General features: G+C 58.4%; 1 protein-coding gene across 4 annotated transcripts; it reads right to left on the bottom strand.

The window, feature by feature from the left end:
• Window positions 1-359: 359 nt before the first annotated feature.
• On the bottom strand, window positions 360-17855 carry DFFB (DNA fragmentation factor subunit beta). 4 transcript variants are annotated; one of them, XR_014265724.1, is made up of 9 exons: window positions 17593-17855; window positions 15767-15893; window positions 12697-12885; window positions 11761-11840; window positions 9293-9463; window positions 7929-8029; window positions 7131-7343; window positions 4182-6853; window positions 1397-1535 (listed from the first exon to the last, which is right to left on the bottom strand). XR_014265724.1 is itself a non-coding variant. In XM_082469597.1 (7 exons), exons 1-7 carry the CDS (start codon window positions 17713-17715, stop codon window positions 1301-1303), a joined length of 1026 nt encoding a protein of 341 aa, XP_082325723.1. In that variant the 5' UTR covers window positions 17716-17855; the 3' UTR covers window positions 360-1300. The 4 variants fall into 4 exon arrangements, 1 of the variants encoding a protein (XP_082325723.1); XR_014265725.1 differs by having other exon boundaries at window positions 1400-2018; window positions 4182-4327; XR_014265726.1 differs by having other exon boundaries at window positions 1400-2018.
• Between the last annotated feature and the right edge of the window lie 189 nt (window positions 17856-18044).

An 18044-nucleotide genomic window follows, 5' to 3' on the forward strand; every position in this document is an offset into this window, starting at 1 on the left:
GTAACAGGCCCACTCCAGCAGCAGAGAGCAGGCAGCCCTGCCCTGGACAAGCAGCCGCGGAGCTGGAGGGACGGGGTGGGGGCCGCTGGGCCTGGTCCGGCCTCCTTACTGCACAGACGGGACCCACCACGCTCCGGGGCGTCCAGCCTCTCCCACGTCCCCACTTCCCATCAGACTAGATCAGTGCCGTGAACTGAGACAGCACTTCTCAAATCCCACACAAAACTGGCACCTTCTAAAATGTGTGTATATTTCAGTGACTAAGACAGAATGATTTGGGTCAGCTTCTTAAAAGTCATTGACTCATTTTTTTCCTCATTTTCGTCATTCTCAATGAGGGCAAACTTTTTTGACGTGTCTATTTTTAAAAAATCTTTATTGCTTTTGTGATTATACAGTACATGTAAAAATTCAAGTATTACAAAATGTGACTTTAAAAAGTAAATTTAAAAAAATTATGAAATAAATGCTCATTTCAAAAACTTCAAGTATTATTATAAAATGCATGATTTAGAAAATTAGTCCTTTGTGATCCAATCACCACCCCCCACCAGCTTTCCTGCTCTTCACACGCAGTGACGGTCTCTGCATGACCAGCACATACGTGTGATACACACCCGTGTCACACTGGGCATGGCCGAGCCACCTGCCTGCCTCATGCACTTAACAGCCAGCTTCCCACTTCTCACATAAATGCCTGAAACTGTTAGAGAGTTTTGCATTATGTAGATGTGTCAGGTTGAGTCATGAAATTAATGCTATCTATCTGACCATTCTGGACCCATAAAAACAGCAATTTCCTATGGTTCAGCATAATGCCACAAGCAGCCCTACGGACATTTGGAGGGTTTCCCACTTTTTGCTGTTAGAAATAATACAGCAGTGAATATCCTTGTATTTTACCCCAAAAGGGTCACAACTCTTTCGAGCATTTAGAAGAGACCAGAGGATGGAGCACTGCATTTGCCTGGGGCGTGGAGGCCCAGTGGAGCTGAGCGCTAACACAAGTTCCCCGAAGCCCGAGTGGCCAGGCGAGAGGGGAGCCGCCTGGCTGGGGACACTGCACGCACACATGGGTGAAGCCGGAGGGAGGCCACTCCTGACCCCGGGTGTCCCGGGAGCCACCAGAATTGTCCTCTGGCAGCTGGGCTTGCAGAGGTCAGAAAACAGCTTCAGAAATGTGCTCAAACCAGAATCTGTAGGAAGATTTTTTTCAAGAGTTTTCCGGGAATATTGGAGTGGCAAAAAAAAAAAAAAAAGTAGCACCTGTTGGAAGGACGCATGTGCTGTCCGGGCTGCATCACGGGCGCTGGCGAGCAGGCCGCTTCCTCCGGGGCACCGCCGGGGCTCGGTAGATCCTGCTGGGGTCGCAGTGGAGCCTGTGGGTGGTCTTCTTGTGGCAGGCGATGTGGACTAACTTGAGGTTCTCAGAGGTGAAGAGCAGGCGGTAGAAGTACTCCCAGTCTACTTCTCTCCCCTCGGCGTCGTGGATGGCCGCGGCCAGCGTGGGGACGACCGTGCGCTTCTTTTCTATTCTGCAAAGCAAGGTTAGAGACGTCGTCTCTGCTGTCACAATCTGTCACAATCCCCCAGGCACCTGCCAGGCCTCGTTTTCTGTTAAACCACAGAGATGGTTGAATGTGGTGTCTCCTCGGCTGAGACATCCATCAAGGTTTGGCTGCTTCCAGGAGAGACAGGTGGAGACGGTTAAACTCGGCAGAGGAACTGCACTCAGGCCGTCCCAGACAGAGCAGGGCGGGCGCTGAAAGGGGCTCACCCTGTGGCCATCGAACGAGCACTGGGGACATCCCTCCACAGGCTGGCGGGGGTGCCATCGCCGCACGCGGCCACGCCCGCCGGGCCAGCCAGCCTGGCAGAGCCTGATGCCGGCCACCCGGGCTTCTCACATTTTACAGGTAGATGGGGGACTTCCCTGGTGGTCCAGTGGTCAGGACTCGGCGCTTTCACTGCCGAGGGTGCGAGTTCAATCCCTGGTCGGGGAACTAAGATCCCGCAAGCTGCGCGGCACAGCCAAATTAAAAAAATAAAATCAGTAAATAAAAGTAAGTAGTGTGTATTTTTTTAAACACTGAAAAGTACACAGAGAAAAATGAGAGCCAACCGTAGTCCCATCACACTCACTCACCAACAACTTGGCTTCCTTGGTTCACACTTTAGCTATGTGCAGACTTACCAAAAAATTACATGATACTGTACAAACGTTTTTAAATAGAATCTTACAAATAAAGCTGAAGTCACCTCCAACTACAGCCTTCGCTCTCATTTCCCGCCTTCCCTTCCCAGAGACGATCACTATTAAGGGTCTGACATTTGTCTTTCCAAATTTCATCCTGTACTTTTATATGCATATGTGTGTCCACTTAAAACAATCGTGATGTTATCTTTGTGTAAACTGCTTTCACTTATAAACAACAGTTCAAAAGACCTAAGTAACCAGCCTAGAAGCTTGTAAACTTGACAAGATGGAATTGGAAACAGCACAGCTCGGGGGCTGGCACATAGAATCCTGTGCCCCATGACACAGAAAAGGTGAGTAACGATAAATAAGTAGCTGAGAGTAAAAGAAAGAGGGCGGCTCCCCTCTGCAGACACAGAAACCAATGCTGGACCACAGGACTGAGCTACACTCCACAGCGCACTGGGGTTCCGGTCCTGATGGAGGCCCCAGGGGCCCTCAAGAGCCAGGAGGGGTGGGCCGAGATTCCCACCCCAGCCATTAGGGGAGGAACAGGTGCTGCCGGGGATCCATGGCTTTGGGAGGGGAAGGAAAAGCCTCTGCATCAATTACCAACTGCTGCATAACCAGCCCCCCAAAACCTAGCGGTTCTGTGGGTTGGCCTGGCCCAGTCACGGGGCTGCACTCTGCTGGGGGGTTGGCCAGGGGCTGGCCCTTCTCCCCGCGGGGTCTTTTATCCTCCAGGAGGCCAAGTCAGGCTCCCCGGCGTGGTGAATGTGCGAGCCCTTGCCAGGCACCCCCGGGTTCCCGTCTGCTTGATGCAGTGGGGGGACGAGGTAAGGACACCCGGCAGGTGCTGGACACAGGGCACCACTAGTGTGACCGTCCTCCAGTCACATGGAAAACCAGGACCCTCAGCCCACCTCTCACATGTCCAACTTTACGCTGCACGTGGTAGGGAACCCACGAGCAAGGAAGGCCTACTGAAAGCCCCGGGCACCTGGTGGAAACATGCAGAACCGCTCGGTGGGGACACACGGGCCATCTGCAGACACCTCCCACCGAGGACGAACTCACAGCCCAGACACACACAAAGCACAAGGAATGCACTGCAATGCACAGGAGGATGCAGCCAACTGCGGCGCCCCCAGAACCCCCAGGGGTCTTACACAGACCACTCCCTCTGCCGCCAACTGCAGAGCTCAGGGCCCCGAGACCACCCTCAGGGTCCACAGTTCGCTGAAAGGACTTGGAAGGCCCTGAGAGCCTTCACACTTACAGTTACGGTTTACAACCACGAAAGCATGCAAATTAAAATCATCCAAGGTTCGGGACACACAGGGCGGGGAGTCCAGGGCAGCTCCGGCCGTCCTCTCCCCAGGGAGTCAGGGACAGTGCTCCCAGCAGTGGTGGTGACGACACACATGGAGAATCAGCACACAGGGTCGCTCCCTGAGCCTCGGTGTCCAGAGTCTTTACTGGGGCTCCGCCATGTAGGCACAGCTGACCACCCACAGGCTGACCTCATCCCCAGCACCCCCAGAGGGCAAGGTGAAACCACGTGACCCAAACCCCCCACCTTAGTCACACTGTTAGTCTGTCCAGTGACCCCCGGCCCCAGGCAAACAGAGACACTAGCAGGCAGGACACTCCGAGGGCTCAGAGGTGACCTCCCAGGGGTCAGGGGCAAAGGCCAGACCTCTCTTTGCACACAACCATAAAATAAGTGTATTTAAAATAAAAATGAAATAAAAATAATAATGAAAGCAGACTGGCATGAAGAGGCATGTTTTTTAAAAATAACCCAAAAGCACTTGTAGAAAGGAAATATGTACTCAATGCTGAATACACAGACTGAATGGCATCAGAGCTGAAGAGAGAATGCGTGAACTGAACGTATAGGAAGTGTTATTAGTCAGCTCGGACCACCGTCACAAAATACCATAGACTGGGCGGCTTAAACAACAGAAATCAGTTTTCTCACCATTCTGGAGGCTGGGATTCTGAGACCAGAGGGCCCGCGTGGTTGGGTTCTGCTGAGAAGTGTCTTCCTGGCTCGCAGACGGCTGCCCCCTCGCTGCGTCCTCACACGGTGGAGAGCGAGCCCTCTCTTCTTATGAGACCACAGTCCTATCAGATCAGTCCCATCAGATCCCCCCTTCCAACCTCATTTACCCTTAATCACCTCCTGAAGAGCCTATCCCCAGACACAGTCACCCTGGGGTTAGGGCTTCAGCACATGAATTTGGGGGACACAGTTCAGTCCGTGGCAGGAAGTCCCCGGGAATGGGAATGTGTAAGAGCAGACGCAGCACGAGGAGGACAGAAGGAGCTGGTCCAGGTCCGTGAGGGGGGAGTCAGAGAATCAATGCTGAAGAGCTTCCCAAAATTAAAGACAGAGACGTCTTCAGAGCAGAGAATACAAGTCCCGGTCAGAATTTAAAATAGAGATCTGTACTAGATACGCATCATTTGCAAAGAGAAAGGGAAAGCCTAAAGCTGCCACAGAAAAGGCAGAGGAGACTGACGGCAGCCTTGTGAACAGACGCCAGAAGGTGAGGCGGCGTGTCTCCAAAGCACTGCGGGCCGAGGGGCCGCCGGCCTGGAGTCACGTCAGCTCAGCAAGCGCTCAGGGCCTTTCTACGAGCCCCTGACCCTCACTGTCGACAGGGAGTGAGCCTGAGTGCCATGTGATCTGTGGGTGAGCGTAAGCGAGTACCCACCCCGGGAACACGCCCACGCTTTGTGCAGGGCTCACGGTGAGCAGAGGGGGTGACACCAAGGTGACTCCACGGGGCCTGGGGGCGAGGGGGACGCGATTCTGCTTCCGATGTGCTTCACTCAGGGGCCCCACTAAGGGAACACCAGCAGACATCTATTTCCCAAACCACCGAAGGGTGGGGTGATGGGCAAGGGAAAAGGAAAACTCGGTTAAACCCACAGAAAGCACAAAGGAGACCCAAAAGGGAAGAACTGGAACGGTGACTGGGAACCCAGAAGAGAGGGCTACAGAAGTCCAAACACATTTCCTATTTATTCAGCCAACACTGGGTGAATGGCCACAGTGGCCAGACGCTGCCCCGGCAGCTGAAAGACGCTGGGGACGTGCCCACACCAGTGACCTGGCAGAGCCCGATGCCAACAGGGAGCACGGCCGTCACCACACAGGCAGAGGACGGCAGCCGTCAGCTCTGACGGGACCACCTCGGACCCCACGGGAACAAGAGCAATAACACGGCCAGTGGGACACTCACCCAAACCTGGAGACACGTCAAGGTCGACAAGAAAGGGGCGGAAAGCCGGCAGAGCAGCTTAAATCCAGCCACGCAGGTCTGAGGCCACGCGGGTCTGAGGCCACGTGGGTCTGAGGCCACTCGCACTTACGCCCCCGCCACTGAGGCTGAGAGGAGGTGTGAGCGGCCACAGCAGCGAGCGGGCACCGAGAGAGGCAGCTAGGAATCCGGCAGCAACTGAACACAAATGCCCACTTCTAACCAGTTCACGGAGCAGCGACAAAATCACGATGGAAATGACAGAATCCTTACACCTGAACAACAATAAAATTACCCAACTCACAGGCGGTAGTAAAGCTGAAGCTGATAGCCTGAAATGTACATGTTAGAAAACAGGAGAGATGCAAATTAACTAAAAAGCAAGAAGAAACCCCAAAAAGTAGAAAGAAGGGATAAAAAATAAAAGTCAAATGTATGAAGTTAAGGAAAAGGCCGAGGACGGTTTTGAAGGGAGGGAGGGAAGCGCTGGTCCCAGACAGGAAGACTTCTCACAACACCGGGTGTTGGAAGAGGTGCCCTCAGCCCTCGGGGAACAGGACCCCTGCCCCGCCGCCCAGCCCACACGCCCGGAACTCAGGCGCAGGACGTCCTCCCAGGACAGGCTGCACCCCCGTACGTGCAGCCCTCGTGGTGCGAGGGGGCCCCAGGGGTGAGAGAAGAGGGCAGGCTGCGGACTGCAGGCCACTGTAGCCACGTCCCGGAGCCCTGAGAAGTCCGCCGACTGGGACCAGGAACCTGGTCTGGGCCGCGGCGACACGGTCCAGCGGGGAGGACAGCACGTGCTGTACTGAGGGTTTGTTACTCTTTAGTGTTTAACTATTTAAACACGTGGCTTGTGGCTTCAGCCCCACCAGAGTCGGGGTGGGCCTGTGGCCACGTCTCAGGGAAACAACCAGACCAGTGTTTTCAAACCCCGGCTGCCTGCTGTCAAAACTGCATTTTAAATTAAAAGCCAGTGCGTGTATCTATGTGGACGTATGTGTATTTAGAAGAACAGCGGCAACGTAACTGGCACGTTTCAGGAGACGTGACTCAGGGCCTGGCGTGCACGCTGCTGCTTCATCCGTGTTCTCCTCCAGGCCCGCGGTTTCCCTCCTCAGACGCTGGCGGTGGCCCCTAGTGGGCCGTGAAAAGACAGGAGCAGACAGATGGCCTGGAGCCCCGAGATCATCTTGGGGTGCTCCAGGCAGGTCAGAAACAGCGCAGCCAACCAGTAGAGAAAAACTAGGATATCTTCATGATACAGGAAGGGAAGGATTTCACACAAAAAGGAAGAGATATGTCTCAGTACACTGGAATTTAAACCTGTCACGATCAAAGACATCCCAGGAGTGAAAGACAAGCCCAAACTGTAAAAACATACCTGTAACACAAAGAGCTACCAAAGAATCAGTAACCAGGACGTGTAAAGAATTCCTACAAATTAATTAGAAAACCAAAGCCCGGTAAAACATGAGCAGAGGAAGCAAGAGCCACTTCACAGAACACAAACGGCCAATAAACACACGGACATTCAACCTTCCTAGTGACCAAGCAAATGAACTGCAACAGGAGAATCTGCTTCTCGCCCATCAGACTGGGAGAACGCAAAAAGAGTACTGATACCAAGAGGTGGTGAAGCCTGGGGCGCGTGAACTCACAGCCGGTGAGGGTGTCGGTGGGACCACCCTGGAGAGCAACCCGGCAACACGCAGGACAGGAGACAGGGGACGTTAGGAGCCAGCACCCCACGCGGGCAAAACTCCACGTGTAACTTTCCAGGAGGCCCTCTGCGCGCAGGGTTCCTTCGTGTCCGCAGCTCGGTATCCGCCGAGTCAACCAACGTGGATGGAGCAGTACTGCAGTATTTCCTACTGAAAACTCCACGTATACGTGGACCCATGCAGTTCAAACCCCACGTTGTTCAGGGCTCAACAAGAAAAGCATGTCAGTTAAAATAATAAAATTTTCCATTTCTGCACTTTTTTTGAAGAATGAGCTAGTACACCCATAAAATGATCCTGCTGGCCAAGACTTGCTCATCCTGGTTGAAGCAGGAAACGCCCTACACGTCACAACGCAGAGCTCCGGCTCCCTGGGCGAGGCAGGGACCCCACACAGCTGCACCGGTGCCGCGCCGACTGGGCCCGCGGCTGCCGACCGCTGACCCCGCCCACAGGTGGGAGCTGGCGGCGGGCGGGGACGCGCGGGGTCGCACAGGTGCGGACGGGGATCTGAGCCCACCGCGCCGAGTGACACCCGCCCCGCAGCTCAGGAGCGTCCGCACCGCACGCTCCCGGCAGCCCCTTCCACGCCACACGCCCACGACGTCCGTGGGTCCGTGACGCGTGTGCCGGGCACGTGGCGCACCAGGCAGCCCGCCCGCCGCGGAGGCCGGGCAGGGCCAGGTCGCAGGCGCTCCGGGCCTGCGGTTGTGGCCTTCAGCCCCACGCACTCACACGTGGTCCAGGTTCCAGGTGCTAAAGAGGACGCGGCTCTCCCTGTTACTGTAGGGGTTGATGGAGTGTCTGGAAGCACAGTCGTCCACGTCAAAGGGACCCTGGGCCGAAAGAGAGAAGGTAAAGGCCACAAAGCCAAGGAGCGTCTCACTGCCGCTCCGCCCGCGACGGAGGCACCCCTCGGCGGGGGTCAGGCCCCGATAAACAGTCTCTGCTCAGGAGGTAAAGCATGCTGCCCTGGAACGGCACCCCGTTCCCTCATGACCCCGGGGTGATGCCCTGCGTCTGCGAAGGGGACAAGTGAGCCTATTGGCCGTTTGGGACGCCAGCTTCCCCACGCTGCTCCCATCACACGACTGCTCCCCTCCTGTCTCCTCCACGGCTTCCCAGCATTTCCCTGAGACCCTTCACAGGCTGGGCCTCGGAGACGTGTGAAAACATCTCCTCCTGCCTGAAGCCCCCAGCCCCACTCCGGCCCCCGAGGGTCCTCACAGCCGCCCCGCAGGAAGCCTACCGCCCGACTCGCTTAGAGGCCTTTGACCCAGAGCCTGCCCAGGCCGGGGTGAAGGGTCTGGTCTCTGTCCCTGCCACACTCACTGCCAGGCTCCAGTCACAGCCCCCCGGGAGGGAGAGGTCAGTTGTGTGTGAGGTGTGACGTGAAGCCAGTTGGGAAGGAGCGGCGCTTGGATGCTCAGGGCCCGTCACACTGGGAGGGGCTGCCTGGTGGGGGCAGAGGCACGGGGGCCTGTGGGAGGGAGGCCGCGCCCACCCCTGCCCACTCTGGGCCCAGCGCCAGCGGCAGGAGGGGATTTTACTGGAAGTGCGACATACAGCTTGCAAAGAGCAAGATGTGCCCTTAGCTGTCTCCACAGCTCAGAACGCTGCTTCCAGCTGATGCCACCCACCACGGTGCCAAGCTCAGCCAGAGCCCGAAATGTCACGTCCAGCCACCACCCTGAAATCCGGATGCTCCCTCATCCAGGCTTTCCCAGGGGAGCAAAACACGCATCAGCCACCCAAACGAATGCCATCCCTCCTCTCACACCAGGGTGGGGTCTCGGCTCATGAGCAGCTGTGTCCTGCCACCCGCGCCCGCCAAAGTGGTTCTCAAGCGAGGGCCCTGAACCAGCACCCCTGGGGAACATGTCACAAATGCAGGCTCTCAGGCCTCACCACAGCTGCTGGAACAGAAGCCCCGGGAGGGGCCCAGGGGCTCACGAGCCCTCCAGGGGGTTCTGACACCACTGACGTCTGGGAGCCACTGGCTGAGACCCTCCCTCACCCCACGTGAGCTGACACCCGAGGGCTGCCCCAGCTCACCAGGCCTCGGCCGGGGTGGCCCGGGGCACACGCTCGTGGCTCACCTGGCAGGAGAACCAGCCTTCAGGCGTGCAGAGCCGGCGGCTGGCCTTCGCCCCCCTGTCGAAGTAGCTGCTGTTGTAGCGGGCGGCCTGGAGCTTCTGGCACATGGCGCCCACGACCCGCAGGTACTCCTCCCGAGCCTCCATGACAACCAGGGAGGCGCCAGACGTCACCTGGAAGAGGCAGAGGCATCGCTGAACGCTGGCCGTGCGCCCAAAAACCCACCGCCGCCGGGGTCCCGGCCCACCAACGCCACAGCCCTCAGAGCCCCCGCCCCCTGGGTCCCAGCGTGGCCCTGAGGTCGGGGATCTGGCCCCCGCCCCCTGGGCTTCCAGCACAGCCCTGAGGTCGGGGGTCTGGCCCCCGCTCCCTGGGGTTCCAGCACAGCCCCGAGGTCAGGGATCTGGCCCCCGCCCCCTGGGGTCCCAGCGTGGCCGTGATGTTGGGGATCCGGCCCCCGCCCCCTGGGTCCCAGCGTGGCCCTGAGGTTGGGGATCCGGCCCCCGCCCCCTGGGCTTCCAGCACAGCCCTGAGGTCGGGGGTCTGGCCCCCGCCCCCTGGGGTCCCAGCGTGGTCCTGAGGTCGGGGATCCGGCCCCCGACCCCTGGGCTTCCAGCACAGCCCTGAGGTCGGGGGTCTGGCTCCCGCCCCCTGGGGTCCCAGCGTGGCCCTGAGGTCGGGGATCCAGCCCCCGCTCCCTGGGGTCCCAGCATGGCCCTGAGGTCGGGGGTCTGAGCTCACACCGACTGTGCCTGTCTGACCCTGGGAAATTTCTCTGGGCCCATGAGTTGGAGCTTTGGTCACAATCAGATAAGAACTCAAGCTCCAGGCATCCTGGCCGCCCTGTCTCCCAAACACTGCCCACTGCTTTGCAGCAAGAAACCCGAGAGGAAGTGTGCAGGTGAGGAGTGACCAGCGCACTGCCGCCCACTGGGGCGCAGGTGGAGACTGGCACCCACGGGCACACCCGGGCCCACACTGAGCACTGGGCAGAAGCGAGGAGACCGCCTGGCCCACTGGGAGCGACAGCAGGGCGGCAGGCGGGTCATCACCGGACAGGGGGCTGCACCCAGCAGGCGCTGGGAAGGATGCCCTGGAGACGCCCGCCAGCCAGCGCGGGGAGCGCGTCCTCGGCAACAGAAGGAGCCCGAGGGTGGCCACTTTCAGGCAGAGATGGGGGGCAGGGGGAGAGGGAGAGCTGGACCAGGCCCCAGGACCTCAGACACCCCAGTCCTGAGGTTTCCTTCTGTGTGAGGGGATCTCAACAGAGCGCGTGTGGGCAGTTCTGCAGCACCGACGTGCGGCCAGGTGCAGGCGAGGGGTGGGGGGGTGCCTGCAAAGGACGAACAAGACGCCCCACAGCTGACGTCCAGCCACGTAGCACAGGGGCAACGGCGCCCACGGGCCTCTGCGGGGAGCGCCCAGCCCAGCCCCGGGCTCCAGCGCTGGTTCTCTGAGGACCCCTGCCTACCGCTGCCCCCAAACCCACCCCCTGCCGCCTGTCCTCCCATGAAGGGTGGAAGAGAGCCGCCCAGAACCGAGCCTCGGGGCCGGTCAAGCACCCAGGTTACCCTCCAGAGAGGGGGCAACACACCCCCGAGGCACCACAGGCACCAGCCCCCGCGTGGCCTGCCCTGCTGCAGGTCATCCGTCAGCTGGGTCACCTCCCTGCTGAAAGGCAGCGGGACAGAGCGCACTGGGCCCGAGGACCCGTTTCTCCTCCAAGGTGAAGTGCGTCTCCATCGGGAGCGTTTCGGCTCTAAACCTGTATCCACCTGCTGCTCACGCCTCCCAGAGGGGAGCCCAGAGTCAGAGCCTAGACCCACCACGACTCGGAGCCCCTCCTGCTGCTTCTCGGAGGTCAGACAGCTGCGCCTCGCACAGGCGGGAAAGTCAACGGCAGGGCTGGGGACAGAAGAGCGGCTGCCCCTCCCCACCCACCGTGTGGGCGTCCATCCAAGCTAACGGCGGACAGAGACAGCTACTTGGGATGAGCTCAGGTCGAAACTGAACCGCCCGACGGATGAAGGCGTTCGAAGGTGGGTTCTACTCACAGCCCGTAAGGAGAATTCACGGAGAGTGCAGGGAGGCAAAGTCTGCAACCCCGGACCCAGCTTGAGCTCTGACAGGGGGAAGCCAGAGGTCGGCCGTGCGGGGGGCTCCCCGGGCAAGCGGCCCATCCATTGCTGGCTCACGTCCACCTGCACCCAGACTGGCCTCCACAGCAGCACCTGCCCCTGAACCTGCACCCACGCCAGCACTTACACCAGCACCTGCCCCTGAACCTGCACCCACGCCAGCGCCCACCCCAGCGCCCACGCCAGCACTTATACCGGCACCTGCACCTGAACCTGCACCCGCGCCAGCCTGTGCGCTCCTCCAACATCCACACTGGCCCTGGAGCAGAGTCCCAACAGCAGAGCCCACTTCCTAAACCCGCCTGGCACACCCGGCATCAGTGTGGACCTACCTCTCTCAGGTAGCTCCGGATCCGGCTCTCACAGCTGTATCTCAGGTAGCCAGACTTGTTCCTAAACCGGGACTCCAAACCTGCCGGAAGGAGAGACAAGACACCTGGAGCCCAGGGCCCGTGCTCTCCCAGGAGGGGCGGAAGGTGAGGGCCGTTTTGCTCGGTTCCATCTAGAAACGTTCTAATGGGGACCTACACGCTATCCCTGGATTTTGTTCGTTTGTGGAGAAGTCTGGTCCACCAGCACGGAGCGTCTCAAAGGCCACCGAGGGGCTTCTGCCTGGTGGCACCTCCGAGCCCCTTTCCCAAGAGGGCTGCAGTCGCTCAGGGCTCCCTCCGCCTGGCTTGAGAGGCCAGTCCAAAAGGTGGGAGCAGCCCAGGTGAATGGATAAAGAAGATGTGGTCCACCCAGGTGATGGAATATCCCGCAGCCTCAAAGAGGAAGGGGATCCTGGCACCTGCTTCCATGTGGATGAACCATGAAGACGCTAAATGCTGAGGGAAGTAAGCCAGATGCCCGGTCCCACTCACGCGAGGCCCCTGGAGAAGTCAGACTCACAGGCACAGGAAGAAGGCTGGGGGCCGGGGCTGGGGAGGGGTGGGGAGTGATGTTTAATGGGGGCAGAGCTTCAGCCTGGGAAGATAAAAATGTCTGAGAACAGACGGTGGTGATGCCGCCCACAACGGCAATGTATGTAATGCCAGCGAACTGCACGCCTGAAAACGGTAAAGACGGTAGATTTCACCTCATGCCTACTTGACCACAATTGAAAATTGAATAAAAATAAAACGGCCAGTCCCAGGGCTGCCTGGCCCCTGGCCCCACGCTTGGGGAGCCCCTGGGTCTGGGAACTGGCACAGATCCCATGTCCCAGCAAGCTGGCCCGGAGGAAGCCCTCCCCGCCCGCTCCCTCCAGGCCCGACTCCATGAGGCACCTTCGAACCACGGCGCGTCCTCGGCCCTGGTCTCGGCCGCGATGTTCTCGCTGACGGTGCCCAGCAGGTCGGCCAGGAGCTTCTGCCGCAGCGGGGCCCGCTCGTCCGAGAGCAGCTGCCGGGCGGCCTGGATGAGCTCTGCGTGCGGCTCCTGGAACACGCTCAGGAAGCGGCTGATGTCACTCGCGTCTGCCACCGCAGGGAACAGAGAGGCCACCAGGCCTTGGAGCACTGCCTCGGGGACACCACCTCCTCCCCCGGGACCGGCCAGACCCCTGCCCCGACAGTCACCAGCCCGAGGTTCCGGGCCTTGGGCCTGGCTGCCCGCGCCCGGCTGGTGTGAGGACAGACGGGGAGGACACGGGACGCGGTTTGGAAAACGAAAGCCACCCAAGCGAGTTGCCGCCCTTCCCCTCAGCCTTCCTTCCTCCAAGTGAAATCGCCTCATCTTGCGACCTCCCTGGAGACCTCTCACACTCCAGGTTCGTCCCTTCACTGCCCTGCTGGCTCCCGGGGCCTTTCTGCTCACGCCCGAAAGCAGCAAGCCCTCCAAGCAGGCACTCGGGACCGAGGGCTTCACAGCGTCCTACGAACAGAAGTCCAGACGCATGTGAGGAACAGGCCCCACGGTCCCGAGGGTCATTCCAGGGATGTGGGGCCACTCAGGGTCCAAACATCAATCAGCGTGATCCACCCTCAACAGGCTAACCAAGAAAAGTCACGTGATCAGAGCAACTGGCGCAGAAAGACAGAGAAAATCTTCGAGACCTAGAGCTTGGTGAAAAGGTCTCAGACTGAACACCAAAGCCATACGCGTAGAAGGATAAAAAGGGACAAGTTGGATTTCATCAAAATTAAACTTTTACTCCATGAAAGACGCGGTTAAGAGAACAAAAAGACAAGCTGCAGGGACTTCCCTGGTGGCGCAGTGGTTAAGAATCCGCCTGCCAATGCAGGGCACACGGGTTTGAGCCCTGGTCCGGGAAGATCCCACATGCCGCGGAGCAACTGGGCCCGTGCGCCACAACTACTGAGCCTGCGCTCTAGAGCCCGCCAGCCACAACTACTGAGCCCGCGTGCCGCAACTACTGAAGCCCACACACCTAGAGCCCGTGCTCCACAACAAGAGAAGCCACCGCAATGAGAAGCCCGTGCACTGCAATGAAGAGTAGCCCCCACTCGCCGCAACTAGAGAAAGCCCGCGTGCAGCAACAAAGACCCAACGCAGCCAAAAAAAATAAATAAATTTATTTTAAAAAAACACATATACTCTTTGGCTCAGCAATTCTACTCCTAGGAATCTTTCTCACAGAAATAAAAGCATAATGGTCATAAGAACATATTTATTAAAAAAAAAAAAAAAAAAGACAAGCTACAAACTGGGAGAAAATATCAGTGTCAACCACACGTCTGACAAAGACTCATCCGGAATATATCAGGAAAAATGTCACAAAACTCAACCGTAAAAAACATCCCATTAGACAACGGACAAAAGACACTTCACAGGAAGGTTTACAGATGGTAAATCAGCCCAGGAGAAGATGGTCAACACCATCCGTCGGGAGGGAAATGCAAGTCCAGACGCCATGGCACACCCACCAGAATGGCTAAAACGAAAAGAGCGACAATGCCAAGAGCTGGAGAGGCCGTTCTCGTCCCTGATGTGGAGAAAGGACGGGACCGCAGCTCTGGAAGGCAGCGTGCAGTTCCTTTCCTTTTCTAACAACTTTATTGAGACTTCATTCTCTAGAAGCACAAGGAGGAAGGACGCGTGCCACTAGGAGCGCACAGCGGACGTGTCACCTCCACTGCTGATAGCAGAGTCCCAACCGAGGGGCGAGGCCACACCTGCACTGCTCTCGGGCTTCTCCCTCTGCCCTTTCGGCAGAGGAGGTAGGACAACCTCGGTCCTCAGAGCTCCACTTCCTTCCCCAGGCACCAGAAACATCTCCTGAAACGGAAGCCCCTTTGCACAAGGGCCAGACGACCCTCCCAGGGGAAGGGCACACGCCTGGCCACCGGCCTATGGCTCCAGAGTAGCACTTGTCATCCAGCACAGACCCCCCTAAAGAACCACCTCCAAAAGCACCTGCTCCAATAAGGCAGCCCCGACAGGAGCCTAAGGACGGTGTGTCCGCAAACCCGACAGAGACCAGACACTGAGCACGGCATCAGCCACCAGCCCATCCCTTAGGAAGTTGATAAAAGAAATTTTTACATATTGAGATACAGGGACGTCGTTCTGGCTTCTACATGAGTTAACTTGAATTTGATGTTAACTAAAACAGCCTTTTTGCGGCTGATCAAACATACACTGCACATCTGCTTGAATTATTAACGAAAATGGCGCACTGACCAGAAGTAAAGAACATCCATGTTAAAAATAAAAATTAAATGCCCCTCTTCCTGGGACGCCAATGCTGGTTACTCCTTCGATCGTAAGGCTCCCTCCCAGGTGCCAAGCCCATGCTGACTCGCTGTGTACGTGCTGGTCTGGTCTTTTTTTGAAACCTCGGAGAAATGCGCCCCTGACTTGTTTAATGGTCTTTGTTCTGACAAGACATAAAACTGTGCCGAAAACCCTGCTTCTCTGGAGCAGTTTCTCAGAGTAACCTGGGAAGAGGGCTTCTGGGCTATAGTCCTCAGTCTGGCTCAAATAAAACTGTTCTATTCTTATTATTGATTGGTTATTGATTATTTTCCTCGACAAAGCCCAGCAGAACAGGACAGCCTCTCTCTCTGGCTCTGCCTTCCCCGCAAAACTGGGCAGGCCCCCACCCCCAAAGCCCTCCCTTCTGCCCTTAGGGGTTACTAGGACACTTCAAATGAATGTAAATAGAACTAAAGGAATTTCTTAAAAAGACACATAGAACAACCAGCTGGACAACTGGCCTCCTGGCCAAGAGGATGGACAAGTCTGCCATCTGATTCTGCCTCCGGGGGCTTCCTCCTTCAGAGTCCAGAGTACGGGGGACCCCTCCCTCCCGGGGCTGGCACCCCCAGGTAGACCCTCTGCACCTCCAAAGCCGCACCAGTTTCCCCACTAATCTCCAAGGTCCCCGCCACTTACAACCCTGCCAGGTCTGCCCCGCAGTGAGAAGCACGAGCTCCGAGTCGTCGGGGACACTCCAGAAGTAATCTCCAGTCAGCTCCGTGCCATCCTCGTAGAGACACAGGCTGGAGCCAGGAACGGGGAGCTGGGGAGAAGGGGGGTAGGGGAGAGCAGGGTGGGATGCTTACTTCCTGGATCTCAGGCGGCCCAGTCTTGGGGTGGCGACCTGAGGTCTTCCCATCTGCAGCCCTCACAAAGAACAAGAAGGAACTACTACGCTGTAAAGAATCCCGCTCGAGATGCAGTCTGCATGTACAGAGCACGTCCAAACAAGGGCACCTACTGTAGGTCGTTCTAAGACGTGGGAAGTCATAGAAATACATACACGGTGATAACCGCTTTGCAGGATTCACCACTCGGACCCTTCAAACCGAGCTCCTCCAGGGCACTTTAAAATCCAAGCCTGTTTCCAAAAATGACCCTTGACTGCTTGCACTAAGCCTGTAAACACATCCCCATCAACGAGGCTCATTGCCCGACAGGTGTCAGGACACATCGCCTACTGCTCGAGTTTCTCCCTGGGCACCAATTAGTTAAGGAGAACATCTTACTGGGCAGGACTCACCGCCTCTGTCCGCGGAAGTGTGATCAGCACATGGGACTCTGAACTTGCTGAGGTTTAGCCCTCTGTTGCTCGACACCGATCAGTTTTATGCATTTTCAATAGCAACTCCTCCCCTCCCCCCCCCCACCCCACACACAACCCCAGCACTGGTCTAAGCCCAGTCGAGGAAATTAATTCAATAAGGGTAAGAACAATGGCTGAAATACCTAGAATATTCGTGCCAAAGGGCTTTGAGAGGCCTTTGAGACCAACCCTTCATTTTACACCAGGGGAAGCCAGGCAGGGAACGGCCTGTGCCCTGGAGCACTTGAGCCTACCAGCACTGGAACCAGGTCCCTGGGTCTCAGGCCAGAGCTGTCCTGACCCTCACAGTCAGAAGGGGGAAGTTTCCCAGGCCTCTCTACAAACTCCCCCTGCTCTGACGGGGCCGAGGAGCCAGAGGAGGAGGTTGGGGGCCTCCTCTGCAGCAGCACAGGAAATGGGAATTCCCTGGGGCCCAGATGTCTCCCACACTCTCTGGTTTTGAGGCACAAAAGCAGCACCTCCTATTCTCCCCAAATTTCTCCCAAGCAGGTGGGCTCCTGAGCGCTGGGGCAGAGGCTTCACTCAGGCCATCTGTTGAGATGCGGCACCATGCACCAGGATCTAGAAGCCGGGAAGGACCCCAATTCCCCCGACCCCCGCCTGCAGCCCCCCGCACCCGCAGAGGCTGGGCTAAGAGGCTTCCGGCGTAGCGAGACCCGGGTTTAAACACCGGCCGTTGCTTAGTCGCTCGGTGCCTCAGTTTCCTCATCTGTGAAATGGGGGTGTTAGCGCCCGATTCACAGGGCGACAGGTGGACTCCACGACAGCCCACGTAAGGAGCCAGGATGGAGCCCGGGGTCGGGCACGTGGCCGTCGGCAGTGGTCAGGCTCAGGCTTTCCGCCCCGGGGATATGGACAGTGCCCCCTCCCAGCAACCGTCAGGACTCGGGGACGCACGGAGGCTCGGTGCAGCCTGAGCTCGGCCAGTCCTGACAGTGCAGGACGACGGGCCAACATCTTCCCAGCTCACCAAGAGTGCTCTGGGCAGGCTCGCTCGGCCACACTCGCCCCCACCCCAAAGGCCACGCGGCCCGGGGCGCCCGCAAGCAGAGGCCCCCAGCCCATCGGCCCCCAGCTCCTCGGACCGGGGAGCACCTGCAAGCGGAGGCCCCCCGCCCCCCGGACCCCGGGGCACCTGCAAGTGGAGGCACGCCTTCCGCAGCACTTCCTCGCAGCTCCTGCCCGCCACCCCAAATTTCTTCTGGTTGTGCAGGGCCCGCAGCTTGAACCTCTTGAGCTTCTGGAGCACCGCAGACATCCTCAAAGCCTCCGGGCCCGCGGGCGGCGCCTACTCGGAGGGCCGCGCCGGGGGTCCGCGCCTGGGGGGTTCCACGGAGGGGAATCAAGGCCCCGTGCCGCCCCCCGCCCCGCGAAACTACACTACCCTGAAGGCCCGGGAAGCGGCGGCATGACCCCCGCCTTGTGCGCAGGCGCCATTCCCTGAAAACTACATTACCCAGAAGGCCCAGGAAGAGGCGGGTGCGAGCCCGTCTTGTGCGCAGGCGCGACGGGGCGGGGTCGCGCACGCGCGGAGGTACGGGAGGGCCGGCCTGGTTGTCATGAGAGCGGCCGCCGCGGCCCGGGCGA

Source organism: Balaenoptera physalus, assembly GCF_965194825.1.
Source record: "Balaenoptera physalus genome assembly, chromosome: 1".
Classification (NCBI taxonomy): Eukaryota; Metazoa; Chordata; class Mammalia; order Artiodactyla; family Balaenopteridae; genus Balaenoptera; species Balaenoptera physalus.

Bases quoted from the DNA above. Each gene is read 5' to 3' on its own strand.
- DFFB (XM_082469597.1), bottom strand. From the start codon at position 17,715: ATGTCTGCGGTGCTCCAGAAGCTCAAGAGGTTCAAGCTGCGGGCCCTG. The intron at 12,886-15,766 runs GTAAGTGGCGGG...CTGCGGTGGCAG, and splicing joins GGGGCAGACCTGGCAGGGTT to ACGCGAGTGACATCAGCCGC. The intron at 8,030-9,292 runs GTGAGCCACGAG...CTTTCGGCCCAG, and splicing joins AAGGCTGGTTCTCCTGCCAG to GGTCCCTTTGACGTGGACGA.